This window comes from Trichinella spiralis (assembly GCF_000181795.1).
Source record: "Trichinella spiralis strain ISS 195 chromosome Unknown Scfld5, whole genome shotgun sequence".
In the NCBI taxonomy this organism is placed as follows: Eukaryota; Metazoa; Nematoda; class Enoplea; order Trichinellida; family Trichinellidae; genus Trichinella; species Trichinella spiralis.
The window spans coordinates 4,527,707-4,543,917 of NW_003526944.1; the positions used below are offsets into that span (position 1 = coordinate 4,527,707).

The window sequence follows — 16,211 nt, forward strand, 5'->3', positions numbered from 1 at the left end:
GAACAGCGGCTGGCCGGCGCAGTCGAGCAAATATTTGTGCATGAGAAAAGTGAACCAGGCGGCCAGCATCCGTTCGGCGACCGACTCGGACCGGCGGAACAGAATTTTCGGCTGGTGCCGGCTGCGAACGGTCCGTTCGATCAACGCTGCCAGCAAAGTTTTCAATATGTCCGTACAATAGTCCATCCGTTCGTGCAAAATGACCATCAGCAGACTGCCCACGTAGACTCGGTCTTTGCTCAAAAAGTATTTGTTCGATTCGAGCACGCGCACCAGCGTCAACAGGAACGTCTTGTTCATGAGCAGTTGGTTGAATTGAAGCAGCCCCTTTTCGACTGCGCCCCTGGACCGACGGTCCGACCGAGGGGCTAGGTCGGGCTCGAGTCGGAGGAACGACGACGCCTGGCCGGTCGAGTTGGGAAACAACACCTGGAGCACGTAGTCCTTGTAGGGCAGGAACGGTATGCCGGCTTTGGTGGTGGTGTCGGCGGTCCACTCGGTGGCGATGTCGGTCTGCAGCTCGGCGAACGCCTCTTTGCACTCGTTGGCGACTTTCAATTCGATGGCGTCGATCTGCTCTTTCAACGACCTCATCTGGCGCCGCTGTTTGGTCGACTTGCGCCTGTAGAGCAGCAACAACACCAACACCACACCGACGAACAGGGCCAACACGGCCGCCACTGTGGCCACGGTCTTCGCCGGCCACGAGCCGAACAGCGCCGTCTCAGACGACGACGGATCGTCGTAGCTCAAATAGCCGATCGTGTAATTTCTGCCCCCGACGCTGACCACAACTTCGGGCAACGTTGCCACAACCGCCGCGCGTTGGTTGGCCAGCATCGACGTCGATGTGGACGACGTGCTGCCAAGATGGGTTTCGAGGGACGACAACTGCTGGTTGCCGACAACAGTTGACGCCGGACGGTGAAATTGCTGCTGCTGCTGCTGTTGCCCCAGTGCGGACGGCGGCTGCTTGTCCGGTGGCTTGCAAGTGACCGCCCGGCTGGCCAGAGCGGTCAAGTTGCAAAGTTCGGCGCCGACGTAGATGCGAACGTCTCTCTCGTTGACGGCCAGGTCGATGTTGTTGCCGTTGATGGTCAAGTAGTCGTTTTTGAAATACTTGACCGGTAGGGTGGTGCCGGTAGTGCCGCCGGTGCTCGACTGGAACAACTCGAACTCCGGGTCCGGGTAGACGCTGAACGGCCTGAAGCCACTTTTGGAGCTGAGGTTGTTGGCCGAGTCGACGCCGTCCATGCTGAAGCCGTAGTCGACCAGCAGCGGACGGTCCGGTTGCGGGTAGAGGTGTTGGTCGATCAACGGGCCCAGAGCCGGCGTGCGACACAGAGCCTGGTCGGCGGTCAAAATCGTACACTCCGAACGGGATGTTTGGCGGTCTTGGAGCGTGAAGTGCATGGTCATTCGCTGGACCAAGTGGAACCGCTCGCCGCGCACGTCGACCTCCACGCCGCCGGACACGATGCTACGCTGGGGCGACACCACCAACACGGCCGGATCCTCTTCGAAAGTGAACTGCTGGCTGGCGTAGGTGGCGACCGCGTTGTCGAAGCGCATCTCCACGCCGCCGGTGCGACCGGCGAGGGAACTGGCGCCGGTGCGGCAAAGCGCCCGACGCGGTTCCAAGCTGAGCACGTGACAAGGCACACCGCCGACCGTGGCGGTGATCCGACTGCCGGCGTTCAAGTGATTGCCGCGGATGGTGAGCACCGTGCCGCCGGACTGGGGACCGCTGGTCGGCGTGAAGCCGCCGATCTCGGCCACCACGTAGCGGAAATCTTGGTCCGAAACCGCGACGTAGTCCATCACGTCCCGAATCTTGACCACCACCGGACCGCTCTGGGTTTTGCGGTGCTTGGCCGGACCGGTGACGCAGACGATGCGCGTGCTCGGCTCGTACAGTTCGGCGATGGGCGTGCAGACGACATTTTTGATCCGGACGGCGTTTTCAATTTCCGAATAGTCACGCCCCAAATTGACTCCTTCAATCGTGAGCCGGGTGCCGCCGTCGACCGGACCGGCCGTGGGCCAAAATTTCACAATCGTCGGATTGGGGCACGTGTCCCGGTGGTGGAGCCAACGCCGCTGGGAGCCGGAACCGCCGACGTCGCATTTCGAATTGATCGTGCAGCTCTGCTGCTGGCCGGCGGTACACCAGCCGCAACCGTACGACGCGGGCAAGTGCAAACAGAGGCCGCAGTTCGACGCCAGCCGTTCGCACTTGTACATCACCACGCCGATGTTGTGGACATTGTCCAACGCTTTGCCCGGGGCCCAGGTGACCGAAAAACCGGCGGTGACGTTCGGCTCGGGGTCGAAGTAGGAAAATTCCATCTGGTCGCATTGAATCAGATCGCCCAGTCGACTGGCCGGTCTTCGGTGTACGGCGTTGCCGATGCTGAATTCGCAGGTGAATTCTTTCTGAAAGTCGAGCAGATTGACCGCCCGGACGGTGACCGCAGTGACCGTACCCGACGGAACCAATATTGTCCGCTGATCTTGGGCCACGATGTGCGGACAAAAAAGGGCGGCGCCACGTCGTCGACCAGTTGTCGTTTTCGACATCATGCCGTTGACCAACAGCTGACCACGACATTGTTCAGCCGCGCTGGCCGTGCACTGGGCACTTTCGGCGCACCAATCGCAGCCAAAGTCCGAATTGACACAGTCGTGACAGCTGCGGTAGTTGGAACAGTCGTAAAAAGTGAAATTGATGGCAGCGAAATCCGGCCCGTCGTCCACTTGGATACTCAACAAAGCTTTCAATTCATCTGAATTGACGGGATTTTTATTTATTTATTATTTATTCATTTGTGAAAAACAACAACAAATTGTTAATCACTTACGTTGATCACGGGGAATTGGCGGAAGTAGATTAGTCTGCGGAGTTGGGCAAGAGATTGCTTGATCAATTGGACCTGAAGCTCCAGTTATTAATTTTTTCGTGCCAATCGTAAACACGCACGACAGCTGACCACTGACGGCAGGAAAATTTTGAACAGTAAGCTCGAGCTAGAACAACAAATTATTTCAAAAATAGAATATTCTCCTCCTCCTATGTTGTGATTGGTCGTTTTGTGTGTGTTTTAAACTTACAAATTTGGCAGTGGTAATTTGAATTTTATCCGGAACCACTTTGGTCAACGAAGTGCACTTGGAATCTTTGTACGGCAACCAGTGGGACGATTTGCAATCTTCTTGTGTGCTGCATCTGGAAAATGGAAAAAAAACCAACTGAAAACTAACCAAATGGAATAAAAAATTGTATCTATTTTTTACTTATTTTCCAACGAACACCAGCCACAGTAGGGATCTCTGGCGTTCAAGCATTGTTGACATCGTTCGTGACGAATGCACTCGTGCACGCGTACTTTGCTCAACTGAAAATTATTTATTGAATTATTATGCAAATTAGAAAAAAAAGAACAAGTCCATCGTTATTATTATTATTATTTACCGATCGATTTGTCAAAACGTACAAAAATTGATTGGACATGTCGAAATCGATGCTTGGCAAAATTGGCCAACCACTTTCCACCCGGAACGTGTCGTATTGATAAGCGGATGTGGCCGTTTCGACAACTACCTGAAACAGAATATAGACGGTGTTTGATTTCTTTGTTTTTTTTCCCCCACCGGATGAGGGTTCAATCTTTTTGGTACCTTTTTCAATTGACCATCTTCGGTACCGAGAAACAGAACCGTATACATGTGCGTAGTAGTGCTGGCAACGGCCGTCAATCGACTGTCGTCAGTGGTAAATGCCGGCTTTTGATGGACCGGCAACGAACCATCCAACGGATGATTGACTTCATTATTGCACAACAACGCCGACATGCTGTAGTGCTGCGAACAGTAGGAACAAGAGGAAAATTGATGAATTTTAAAAAGAAAAAATAATTTCTTTTTCATACTGTAGATATGCAGGGTCGCTGTTGGTGGGCCAAACCGCACATCGACACACCCTGGGCACAGAGTTGCACGTTGTCCAAAAAGCGCTGTTCGACCGCTTTCATCGAATAGACGCACAAAGCCGACTGTCTGGACATCTGGGCCCTGACCGGCTCGTTGACGCCACGTACAAAAATCACATAGAGGACGTCGTCTTCGGTGTTGATGTTCAAATCGCGCGCCAAATCAAAGCCCGCTTTGCCCAAATAAGCCGACTGGACCAAATTGTAATGGACGCCGCCGTTGTTGTCGTCGATACATTCCAACGGCACTTCGGTGTAAGAATAATAGTGCGGATCGCGGTTGCACAGGCGAACCAATTTCGATATGTACGGTGTTCTGCCGCCGGGCAGTTTCGGTTGTTTCGTGACGAAATAGCTGAAATTGCCCGAACCGAATCCATAAATATAATCCACTCTGTGCATCTCTAAATCGGTGTAATAGACCAGGCTGGATTCGCTGCTGACGCCTCTGAGAAGAAATGAATAAATCGAATGGAATTAATAATTCGAATTCCACTACTCACTTGTAGACAGAGTTGAAAAGTTGATCCGGGTTGAGGCTGAGCGTTTTGACCGCGGTCAGACGATCACTGTTGCCATGCTTGCCAGTTCGTCCAACGTACAAAACATCCTCATCATTTGGACCCTTGTTGACGAACAGAACAGCCGACGCGGTCAAATCTCCGCTGACCACATTCTGATCGACCACACGATCGTCGACCACGGATATATTGTACAAATTGCGCAGTCGACAATGGCCATCGTACAGCGAACTGCAGACGATCAGCTTGGTCTGCTTGTGGTATATTGCCAAAGCTTTGTTGTAATTGTCAGAGAGTCTGGTGCGCGGATCGCAGGCCGGATCGTCCGTGCAAATTGTACCATCTCGGGCAGGGCCTGTTTCCACTTGGCTTTGCAAGAGTAAATTGGAATTCAACTGGTAAAGTCGATTGACACCGGCGACATATACGCGACCCGTGTACAACCGTTCGACGACCTCAACAAGAAAAAAACCATCTCACAATATATACAAATCAACAAGCAGCACTGGAGGACATTTTTTGATTGCTTATTATTTTTGTACTCTTTTATTTGACATTCTCCTTTCTGTATGTATATAGAGATTTTTCGAAAAATTTATTTATACTATAATACTCGTAGGACAAATATATAGATTTGTTTCGGGATCGAATGAAAGTTCGATCCATTTTTCCCATGAGATGTTGGAAAGGAGAAAAGAAAAAAAGCAAGCATTCCTGACAAACAAAAGTTACGGAAAAAAGCCCCGCTGTCAAATATTCACACAGTTGCGTCAGACGACCGTGGTCGTGAGATGATTCAAAAAAGTCCGTTACTTTTTTGTCGATCTAGTCAACCGTAAGCCGAATCATCTTAAAATAAAAGCACCGGAAGAGGTCATCGTCATCGGTCAGTTTTTTGGCAAAAATAAAGAAATAGAGAAAAAAGAAATTAAGCTCTCATTTTCGCAACATACGTGCAACCAATGTCCCGAATGCAAACGACTACAAGATTAGATAAAAGATCCAAAGCGTTTACTTAGCATTAAAGCTTGTTTACACGAAAGCTGAACAATTTATCCTTCCCCCCCCCTCTCCTCCAGATACACCATCTTCCGTCTGACTGGAACTTTGTGTTCCACTAAAAGTGACAAACAGATTAGTGAAAAAACAAATTCCCCATTGTCGAATGTAAAAAGTTATCATTAACAAAAAAAAAGATAATTAATAAAAATAAAACTACTGCCCCCAAATGCCGATAAGGAAAAAATAAACAGAAAGAGAAAAAAAATTTGATGCGCCGACGCTTATCAATCAATCAATCAATAAGCAATTACGTGTAGCTGTATTGTCAATGCAACAACCGCCAACACGGTATAATAATAAAGGGCAAAAGCTAATAAAACCGCTATTTGGAATGGGTCAGAATAAAATAAAAAAAAACATTTAAAATCTGCTCCTACACAAAAAACTTACCATCCGTTGAAATGGACCGTCTGTGGGATTGTGAAAAATTTGATAAATTGGCGATGCATGGCCCAGAGAAGTGAACGTCGTCCAACAGGACCAGTACCAACAAAACCACCACCATCGGCACCATGCCATGCCGACAAACACTCGCGTCTGTCTCTATTTAGCTGATTGGGAAATTGTTGTCGTCGATCCAATTCTGAAAATTTGTCAATAATAATAATTTTTTAATGCATATAAAATATAATATCGAAATAAATATGGAAAGAGGAAAAGGTGCAAAGAAGAGAAAAAAAAGAGTTGAAACCAAGCTGAACGTCAGCTTGAACGCGTCAGTGCACGCACGACAAAAAAATGTATAGATATAGCAGGGGACAGACGATGGAGAGTAAGAGTGAAAAGAAAAGGGAGAATCAATCGCTTAGCCGGTCGTCGTGGTGTAAATGAAGCCGGAGGGGATCGGCGCCGGCCTGTCCGGTCAAAACAACACCAATAACGCCGGTTGACCAATAATTATATCCCCGGAGAGCCGGCCGGCGGTCAGTTGAGCTTTTGGTCAGAAAAAGCAGCTGCTGTGCTTGTCGTCGGTCCAACGATATAATGAATGAACGAACCAACGGTCAGCCCTGATATCGTTGCGTCATCAGAGAACCAGAATGCCGCCGAATGGGAAAAAGCAACAGAAAAAAAATTGGTAGACAAAATAACAACAAGTATATTATTTTAGTAAGAGATTAAGCTGGAGTAATACACGAGTGGGTGAGAAATAAATTGGAATGCATTTTGCAAATAAAACAAAACATTACAACAAGCAATACTAATAATGATGAATTGTGGATATGAAATTCAAGTGATAAGAAAACAAAACAAAACAAAACCGAAAAAAAACGGTGGTCGTTCAAGTTGCGCTTTGTTAGTTCAGATGGACAATGGCCGCCCTGATTGCCATAGCGGAGTCGCGTGAAGTCGCGAACCAAGCCCAGACTATTGTAATAATGGTCGAGGCCCGTCGACGACCCGGATTCTGAACCACCAATCGACCCAAAGCTGGTCGCGGTCACGAGCCAAAGCAACGATCCGCGAACAAATCCTCGCCCTCCAACCCTTCTTTTCCTCTCCACCCCATCGCTTTTCACCATTCATTATTATATTAATAATAATAATCGATAGAATAATGAGAAAAAGCGCCCCTGAAAACAGGCTAGACGTGAGAAAAAAAATGACACGCATTCAAATGAGCGTGAAATGATGAGTCAGAAAAGGGAAGAAGAATCGAGGTCAATTTCAAAACATCCAATAGAATGTGCGCAATGTACACGCTTACAGAGATGGATATGAGAAAAAAAACAACAACAACAATTAATAATAATTTATAATGTTCGGCTTTTCATGTTCTGTCAATAAATATATGAAAAGAAAAATGATTTTTGCTTGTTTGTTTGCCGAAGAAAATTGAAACGCGCGCGTCCAATTTTATACCAACAGAGCGGCAGCGAATCGATCAAAGCAACTTCCACTCTGGCAACACAATCAAGACAAATTATAGATCCATAATCGGCTAATAACAACGAACAAATGAATCACTGCTACAAGAACAGAAAATGACAGATGTTGATGGTAAAAGTAAAAAAAGAAAAAATTGTTTTGAATGTTGTCGTCGCAACGACAATATGCAAATTTTAGAAAAGGAAAAAAAATAAGAAGAAGAAGGAGAATTTGCAATTGTGCCGTCGTCGAGACGCGGACGACGACGTATTATTTGCAAATGCAAGCGAAAAGCCTTGACCGAAATTTTTTCTCTCTTTCTCTCTCTCTCTCACATACTCTTCACCTACAATTTTGCATTTTTCCACAAAACGCGTTCACAACTTGTTGAACGAAAAGCCACAGAAAAAAAAGAAGAAAAGAAAAAAACCAAGCAAGCCAAACAAACAAACAAACAAATAAACAAGCTCCTCTTTTGACGAATAAAGCTGGAAAGTTTGAAAAATTAAAAAAAAACCAAACCGATGTTTAATGATGATAAAATAACAACAAATTGATTGATAAGTATCGGCAGTAATAAGGGGCAGGACAACAGGGCAGTGTCGATACGGATCCAAATAAATGGGGAAAAAAATTAAAGAAAGAGGAGGAAAATTATTTTACACGCGAGTGAAAATTTTTGACCGATCGTCGTCGTGGCTGGGATCGAATTGATGAAATATGCACAGGTAGAAATTATAATTATAATAATTTTTTTTTCCAACCCACCAGCGCACCAGTACCGAACATCGTCGACGATGACGACAACGACTGCCATCGTTGCGTGATTTGAAATTTTCTTGCTTTCCCAGTGATAAAAAAACCAGTTTTCAAAACGTTTTCACTGCAACGGTGTAAGAAAATTTGCATTCCACAAACCAACCAACCAATCGGAGAAGGCAAACAAGAAAATGAGAAATTCAACCAACCGCATCGTCGGAGCTGGTAGAAAAGAAGGGAGCAGTTGAGAGCGTATCGGTCGAGGTGGTGGAATGATATTAAAAATTAAAAAATAAAATCAACCTTCAAACTGTCAAAATTGATTAATAATAATAAGAATAATAATGGATGAATAACAACATTATTAGAAGAAGAAAAGCTTCACGCGCGTGTCGTTCGTGCTGTGACTTTTCTTTTTTGAGAACAATATTAAAAAGTTTAATTTTCCATTCAACCGTTTGTTTTATAATTAATTCATCCAATAGAAAAATATTCATAACAATTTATGATAATAATAGTCGGTTGAAGTCGATCAAACCGACCACAAAATGGCCAAAGTTATGCATATATATATATATGTATAAGGCACTTGAACAACGGACAAACAGAATTTCTCATTTTCCGCTTGCTCTTTTCAATCCGATCAATAATAAATACTGGACACAACAGCAAACAGTTCACTTATTGCAAATTTTTCCAATCGAAAATACGAATATTGAATAAATAATATTTGCTGTTTTTCTTATTCAAAAAATAATTATAATAAAAAAATTTACATAATCAAGAATGACTAGGTCAGAGGAAGGAAGGAGGAATATTGGGCACGTCACGCGTGTAATTTCTCAACTAATTGAACAGTGAAAAATTGCCACCTCATTCATTTCGCTAGCAGGTCGTTTGTTTGTTTATTTGTTTGTTTGTTCATCCATGCACCTGCCGTAATTTGAAATGATAACGCGGAAAAACTCAGAAAAGAAAAAATAAAGATAAAAGAAGAAGAATGAAGAAAATTTTTTTCAAAAATATGTTTAAATTAAAATTCTATAAATAGAAAATTAATAATTGTGGAACAAGTATAAATGGAACAACTAAACCGAGAAAAAGAAGAAGAAATGTTGAATTCATATTGATAATGAAAGAATAATTCATCGTTTTGGTATTTGGAAAATTCGAACAGATTCTTTGGGCGAATGAATGGATGGCTTGTTTTTCAAAATTGAACGCGTCAGTCCGGCCGTGGAAAATGTTTATCACAAGCCACAGGGTTCGAAAAGCCGAAACAAAACAAAAAAAAATTAAACCAGCTAAATGAACCCACAACATGACTAGATGAATGAAATTAACGAAACAATTTTTTTAAAAAAAATTAATTATGAATGATGTGAAAAAAAAATTTTAATATTAATATTTTTCGGATGAATCATCATCGTTTTAGAAAAATTTTTTTTGAAATTATACGCTCGTCGTTCGCGTCTTCGAACTTCCGGTCGGTAAAGCCCGAAGGCGATAAACGCGCACGGCTGTCATCCAATCAACGAACCGGTTCTTATGATGATATAAAAATGCCAAGTGTCAACAACGGTTGAACATGATAAATTTCAATTTGAAACAACAATCATTGGGAAGTGAAGAAAATACTAAAAGCGGAAATTTGAAAAAAAAATAAAATTTATAATTATTACACTTAATTCTATTTAAATATAATTTTGAGGAGGAAATTGTGAATTTCGAGAAACAGAAAAAAAAACATTAAATTTTCACGTGGAGAAGAAATAACACAAACCACGCACGTGATGTAGTTGAAATTCTTTCTTGGAAAATTTTTGATACACTCCACCAACGTACCTGGTTGAAAAGTAAACAAACAAACAAACAAACAAACAATTTTTAAACATATTTCTTTTTTTTGTAATTTTATTTATTACATAAAATTTCAAACCAAAGTCGGTGTGTTGAACACTGAACGCGTAAAAACGACGACCAACAACTCGATCTGTCACAATTTTGCAGAGATTTCAAAAACAAGTTCACACAACATAACCTGTTATTATTGGAAAAAAAAAATTAAAATTTAATAAATTTAATAACAATGAACTTTATTTCAAAAGAAAAATCCAACCAAAAAAGATTTTTTGTTCGATCAACAAATTCTTACTGTCACAAAAATTGGACGAGCAAATAAATTTGTTTACCGTTATCTTGTGTATGTATCGTTGGTGTTTGTGATCAGTTTCGTTCAGAGGAATATATATGAGAAGAAAAAGAGAGAAAATGTGCTACGTCAGCAAAGCAAACAAGCCAATTTTTCGTACACAATAATAATAGAGAAATTTAAAAAAAACAAAAGCTAAGGTGAAATAAATATCGAGTAGTAAACAAACCTCAGGTGAAGAAGCCCAAAGGAATAGAGGAATTCGAGCAGAACAAGTTGGGGTTGAAAAAAAAAGATGTGAAACATTTTCCCAACAGCAAATGGTTAAAAAAATAAATGGCCAGCTTAATGGGTCGGCTAAATAAACACCGTACAGTATCTGAGCAGAGATTGGTCAAACAAAGACTAATTGACCAGTTGACCACCTGGATCGTTTTAGCAAGAAAAAGAAAGAAAGCAAAATAAGAATTTGGAAAATTTCAAACGAACTATCTTACCAAGAATTGAAATTATCAAAGCAACAATTTGACCCATTCACATGCTGTTTAATGGTGCTGGTCAAGAAATTCCACAACGGTAAGATCAATGTTTACTCGGGCTTTACAATTTTCAACACAACAAGGGGCAGAGCAATTTTTGAACCGGAAACAAGTTGAAGAGAAGTAAATCTTTCTCGGTGACGTATTTGACAACAAGCCTGCTGGTGCATGACCGCAATTAAGCACGCCTCAAGAGTTCGCAAATTCAACTAACTATAAGAATAATGTGGAACAACTGGCTAAATACTAAGCTGACTGGGCTGGCTAGATTGTGCTAGAAGCTGAAAAATAGCAGAATGAAAATACTCGCGCGCGCACACACACACACACACAAAAGCCATTATTATTGAAGATGATGAGGAAAAGCAGAAAAGAGAAAAAACCGAAGAAAAAATTATACCCAGGCAGATGTGGTGATGATGGATGAATCAAAGAAAGCGAAAAAGATGCCCTGGTCAGCGGAAGACCAACTGCGGAAAATGATTTCGGCTCGTGGGAAGCAGGTCATCAGTTGGCCGGGACAACAGTATTTTGAAGCATAAAGAACGAAATGCCGCAGCATCTGCCCGCCACTTGGTCAATGCTTGGTCGTGGAACGCTGTTGCTGCTGACCCCAACCCAAGAAATACAGCAAAAGAATATGAAGAAGAAAAAAAAACGTCCAACAAATCATTTTCCCCCCGATGACAACACCTCTATTCAAAGTCACCAGATATCTACAATCCATTTCAACCTCGACCAACAACTGGACCAACAGGTCAAGAAAATGTATCCAACAAATATGCTCATCAATTCATTTATCATTTCATCGCTGATGTAAAAGAAAAATTTATACATTCTTTGATATTTATTGTTTTTTTTATCAGGTGCATTGTTAAAGATAAAAATTGAAAAAAAAACCAACAATTCAAACAAATTAACAGAACAACGAAAAGACAAAATTAATTCAAATCAACAACTTCAAAATTGAACAAATTACACAATACAGTATTCTGCACATCACGTTCAAATGAAAATTCCTGAACTGATTTTTGTTAAATTAGTGTCCAATCTAATTTAATTTCTAAATTATCGTTAAACAATAGATAAAAATAACAAAATCGAAAAATAATAGCTGCAAATAATTTCAATCTTAAACGAACCTGGTACAATGGTGATTGATGAATGCTGTAAAATGCAAACTTGTTGTGAACATTGTGACATGAAAATCAATGATGCAAAAATTAGAAAATGGACAGCAACAAACCAAATTAATAAAAATCAACATCAGCATAGTGGAGTGGAATAAAATAATATTAAAAATAGAAAAGTGAATCAATTCGATTCGATTCAACCCGACTGCCCGGAGCAAATATTTGCCAAACTGTACAGCGGTGAGAAAATATTCAACCACCGGGACAGTGAGATCGAATTGATAATGTGCGAAAATTCATTCATCGCTACCACAGTGGAATTTATTCTTATGACCAACATTGAAGCGGTTTAATATTTACAATAGAGATGCAATTTGATTGGAATTGTCGAAAAATGGCAAAGCGGACAATTCAGGTCAATGAACGAAATGAAATTTTTTCCCCAATCGATGCGTAATAATTGAACTGCTCAACTGTCAAATTATTCGACTACTTTACGCAAATGAACAAATGCTTTTCGGCTTACCTTTTGTCGCATGTTTGCTGTCGACATCCATCGGTGGACCAGATTTGAAAATTATGACGCCAATTTAGTTTACACTTTTTTCAATCATTTATCACTTTGATTCAAATGGTCGAATTACGCTAAAATAAAACTTTATTTCATTAATAAAAATTCAACAAACTGCTTCATTTCACACCTTCAATATGCATATTTATAAGCGAAATTGGAGTATATTTTTGTTTTCATTCAAAAGAAAAAAAAATATTCATTCAATTCAACGCTGATAAATTATATATTCGTTTGATACAAATGGAGAGCATAAACAGATACATTTCAATGAATAAAAAGTAGGAAATCCAATGAGCATTTAAATGAGCAAAAAAATGTCAAATAAAAAAAATCAAGTCTACAGATTCACTATTTGGCAGGAAATTTTTTTCATGAAATTATTTTTTACAAAAATTCAAAAAATACTGTACATTTTTTTTAAATAATTTCGTTTTTTCTATTAAAAGAATTGTAATAACAAATTAAAAAATTCAAATATTACAGTTGAGTTAATATTCAAAAAAATTTTTTTTTCATTAACTAATAATTTGTTTCTCTTGTAATAATAAAATATACGTGTTTTGAAGTAGTAAATTTTATAATCGAATAAATTTATTGACAATAAAATAAATTTTTCCTAATTATTTCAATTTAAAATTATTTCACGGCATAAATTGCAAATTTCGTCTTGATTATCTTCATTGTAAGTATACTGTTATAAATGTTGGTTCTCCGTTTATTTATAAACAATTGAGTTCTGTTTTAATTTGTTGCAAACAATGTTTTAGCCTCTTTTGAAAACCACAAAATATGGCATCCCGTACACAGTCAGCTGAGGCTACTTTGCGTCAGTCATACTATGAGTTAAAAAAAGCTGAGAAAAGTGGCGATTACGAACGTGCATTGAAACTTTGCGACAGAAGTATTATTGGAAAATTAATTTGACGATTGTTTCAAATTAATTTTATACAATGCTCTACGAACTTTTCAGTTTTGAAGTTGAAGGATGGAACAGATGACGTAGCGTTGTTTTGCAAAATTGTGTGTTTTATTCAAATGTCAAAATTTGCTGAAGCGAGGAAATTAATTCAGTCGAGTTCTTTGGAAAAAGCGTACAGATTTGCTTTTTTTTTGTTTTTATATTCTAATTGAAAAAATGTTTCAATTTAGATCACTGATATTTGAAGAGTCATACTGTCTTTATCGTTTGAATATGTTGGAAGAAGCAGCTTCAATGTTAAAATCCTCTTCACATATGAATATTGTGAGCAAAGAACTTTTGGCTCAAATTGTAAGTTTTCAATTTATCGATTATTTTCTTCTGTGTATTCATCATTTATGTAACGTTATTTCGATTTCTACTATTTAATAATTTTAATAAACAATTTTCAACGGCAGTCACTATCTCAAAATAAATTATCAAATAATGCAGATTGTTTTTATCGATCTGTTTTACAGTAATTTTAGTGTGGCTGTAATGTTTTTTTTGCATTAAGTGTTTAAATGAAATTTTTGACAGTTGATTCAGTTATTTATTTGTTTATTTTAGCTTTATCGCTTGGAAAAGCCGGAAGAATCGTACAAATTGTACAAAGAAGTTTTAAGAAACAGCTCTGATGGTTACGATGACGAAAGGATGGCCAATATCAATGCTGTTATTAGCGAACTTCAGTATCAGAATCCATCGAAACCTCTCGTAATGTTTTTTTTAATTTACGTTTGCAATTTCAATGTTTTTTTTGCATTTTAGGAATTAGAAATAAATCCTGATTCTTATGAACATGTTTACAATGAATCTTGCCGACTGATTGCATTGAATGAATACGAAAAAGCTAAAGAACAACTAATTGTAGCGGAAAGTACATGATTCAATTTTTTCAATATTAATATTGTTTATTAATGATATTTTTGTTATTGTTTTATCCAGATTTGTGTCGGAATTCTTTAACTGAACAAGATTATACTGAAGATGAAATTGATGAAGAAATATCCATCATTCGGTATGTATTTGTTGTTGTTGTTGCTGTTTCTTATTTCTATACTTGATGTCATTGTAGTGTGCAGTTGGCGTACTGTCATCAAATGCTTGGTGAAATTGCAAAAGCTGGAAATATATTGAATGAAATTATAAAGAAAAAGTAATTTTAATTTTGTGATCAATTTTTTATTTTTTTTGGAAAATATGTGAAATTTAGAAATGTATCCATGGTTGTCCAGGCGGTAGCGTCGAACAATCTTGTTTGCTTGAAGAAAGACATGAATGTGTTCGAGTTGAGGAAAAGAATGAAATTTTGCACCACTTCTCAGCTAGATCGACAGTTGAACAATCGGCAAAAGTTGGGAATTTGTTTAAACGGAACGCTTGTATCGCTGCAAACGAACCAAGTGAATTTTTTTTTAATTTGCAATTATTGCACCAAGCGAATGAATGTATTTTTTTATTTTAATGCTTGCAGTTCGATGCAGTAACAAAATCCATTGAAATGTTGAACAAAACATACGGACGGGATGATTTGGCAATTTTTTGTGAAATGGCACTGATGTCAGCCAAAGGTAACGCTGGCCAAGCGGAGAAGAAGCTCGAGGAAATATTTGCTAGCAAGTCTGCAGGCGAATGTTCTCTAGCACTGCGCCTTGCACAGGCACAGATATTTATTAATCAAGGTGAATATTATTATTTCACTTTTTTTAGCTTATCCTTTGAAAAGATGATGAATTTTTAGAGAAATTTGAAAAAGCATTCGACCTTCTTACATCACTGGCCGAAAATACGCTTCGTCCGGCTATATTGAGTGTTTTGTTACCGTTGTGCCACATGGTGAACAATAAGCGGACGGTGAAATTTTTGGAAAGCACTGCAAAACAGTTGTCAGATATGAAATGCGACAAAAAGACGTTGGTGGGATTTTTACAAGAATGCGCTTCTTTCTACACGAAAAACAACGACGTGAAAACTGCACTGATTTATTTGAAATGGCTCCACGATGTTCAGCCGGATGACTTGAACGCTTTGGTCAATTTGATCAACGCTTACATGCTGATCGACGAGCGAAAAGCCGAAGAGTAAGTGTGAGAGAGAGAGTTTATTTATTCAAATTTGATAAATTTACATATTATCATTAGGCTTTCACGTACGTTGCCTGATTTTGATGAATTTGTGCGCGATTTGAATGTAAATGCTTTGGAAAATACAAATTGGCTAGCGTTGGGTAGCAAATACGCGGTCAAACGGGCTACACGTACAGAAACACCCAAACCTGGTACCGCTGCAAACGCACTAATTATTGGAGGCAAAACGCGGAAACGTCGACGAAAAGGTACAAATTTATCCAATCGTTTATCATTGCTATGAATTATGCATATGGTTTAAATTGATATTTGAAGTGAAATTGCCGAAACATTTCGATCCCAATGTACCTCCGGATCCGGAACGTTGGCTTCCAAAGTATGAACGTTCAGGTTATCGTAAGAAGAAAGACAAACGAGCTAAGGATCGGGATATTGGTCGGGGTACGCAAGGAATGATCGGCGATGACGTGTATGATAATAATCTTCTTTTTGTTTTGCTTCGGTTAATTTATTACACATGATATCGAAAAGCATTTGGAATTTTTTCCAAATTTTTCTAGCGAGA

General features: G+C 40.0%; 2 protein-coding genes across 2 annotated transcripts; one reads left to right on the plus strand and one right to left on the minus strand.

Moving 5' to 3' along the window:
- Nucleotides 1–4: 4 nt before the first annotated feature.
- Tsp_08514 (putative IPT/TIG domain protein) lies at nucleotides 5–5,067 on the minus strand (the record flags this gene model as incomplete). Its single annotated transcript, XM_003375480.1, has 9 exons — nucleotides 5,053–5,067; nucleotides 4,493–4,965; nucleotides 3,930–4,437; nucleotides 3,679–3,861; nucleotides 3,473–3,601; nucleotides 3,295–3,395; nucleotides 3,112–3,226; nucleotides 2,862–3,027; nucleotides 5–2,786 (listed from the first exon to the last, which is right to left on the minus strand). Coding segments are annotated over exons 1-9 (4,472 nt in total), but the record flags the coding sequence as incomplete, so codon positions are not given.
- A 6,374-nt stretch (nucleotides 5,068–11,441) lies between these two features.
- Tsp_08515 (signal recognition like protein) lies at nucleotides 11,442–16,167 on the plus strand. The gene is made up of 11 exons (XM_003375481.1): nucleotides 11,442–11,707; nucleotides 13,748–13,868; nucleotides 14,127–14,273; nucleotides 14,328–14,436; nucleotides 14,505–14,577; nucleotides 14,635–14,715; nucleotides 14,773–14,962; nucleotides 15,034–15,241; nucleotides 15,301–15,640; nucleotides 15,701–15,894; nucleotides 15,962–16,167. Exons 1-11 carry the CDS (start codon nucleotides 11,442–11,444, stop codon nucleotides 16,165–16,167), a joined length of 1,935 nt encoding a protein of 644 aa, XP_003375529.1.
- The last annotated feature ends 44 nt before the right edge of the window (nucleotides 16,168–16,211 follow it).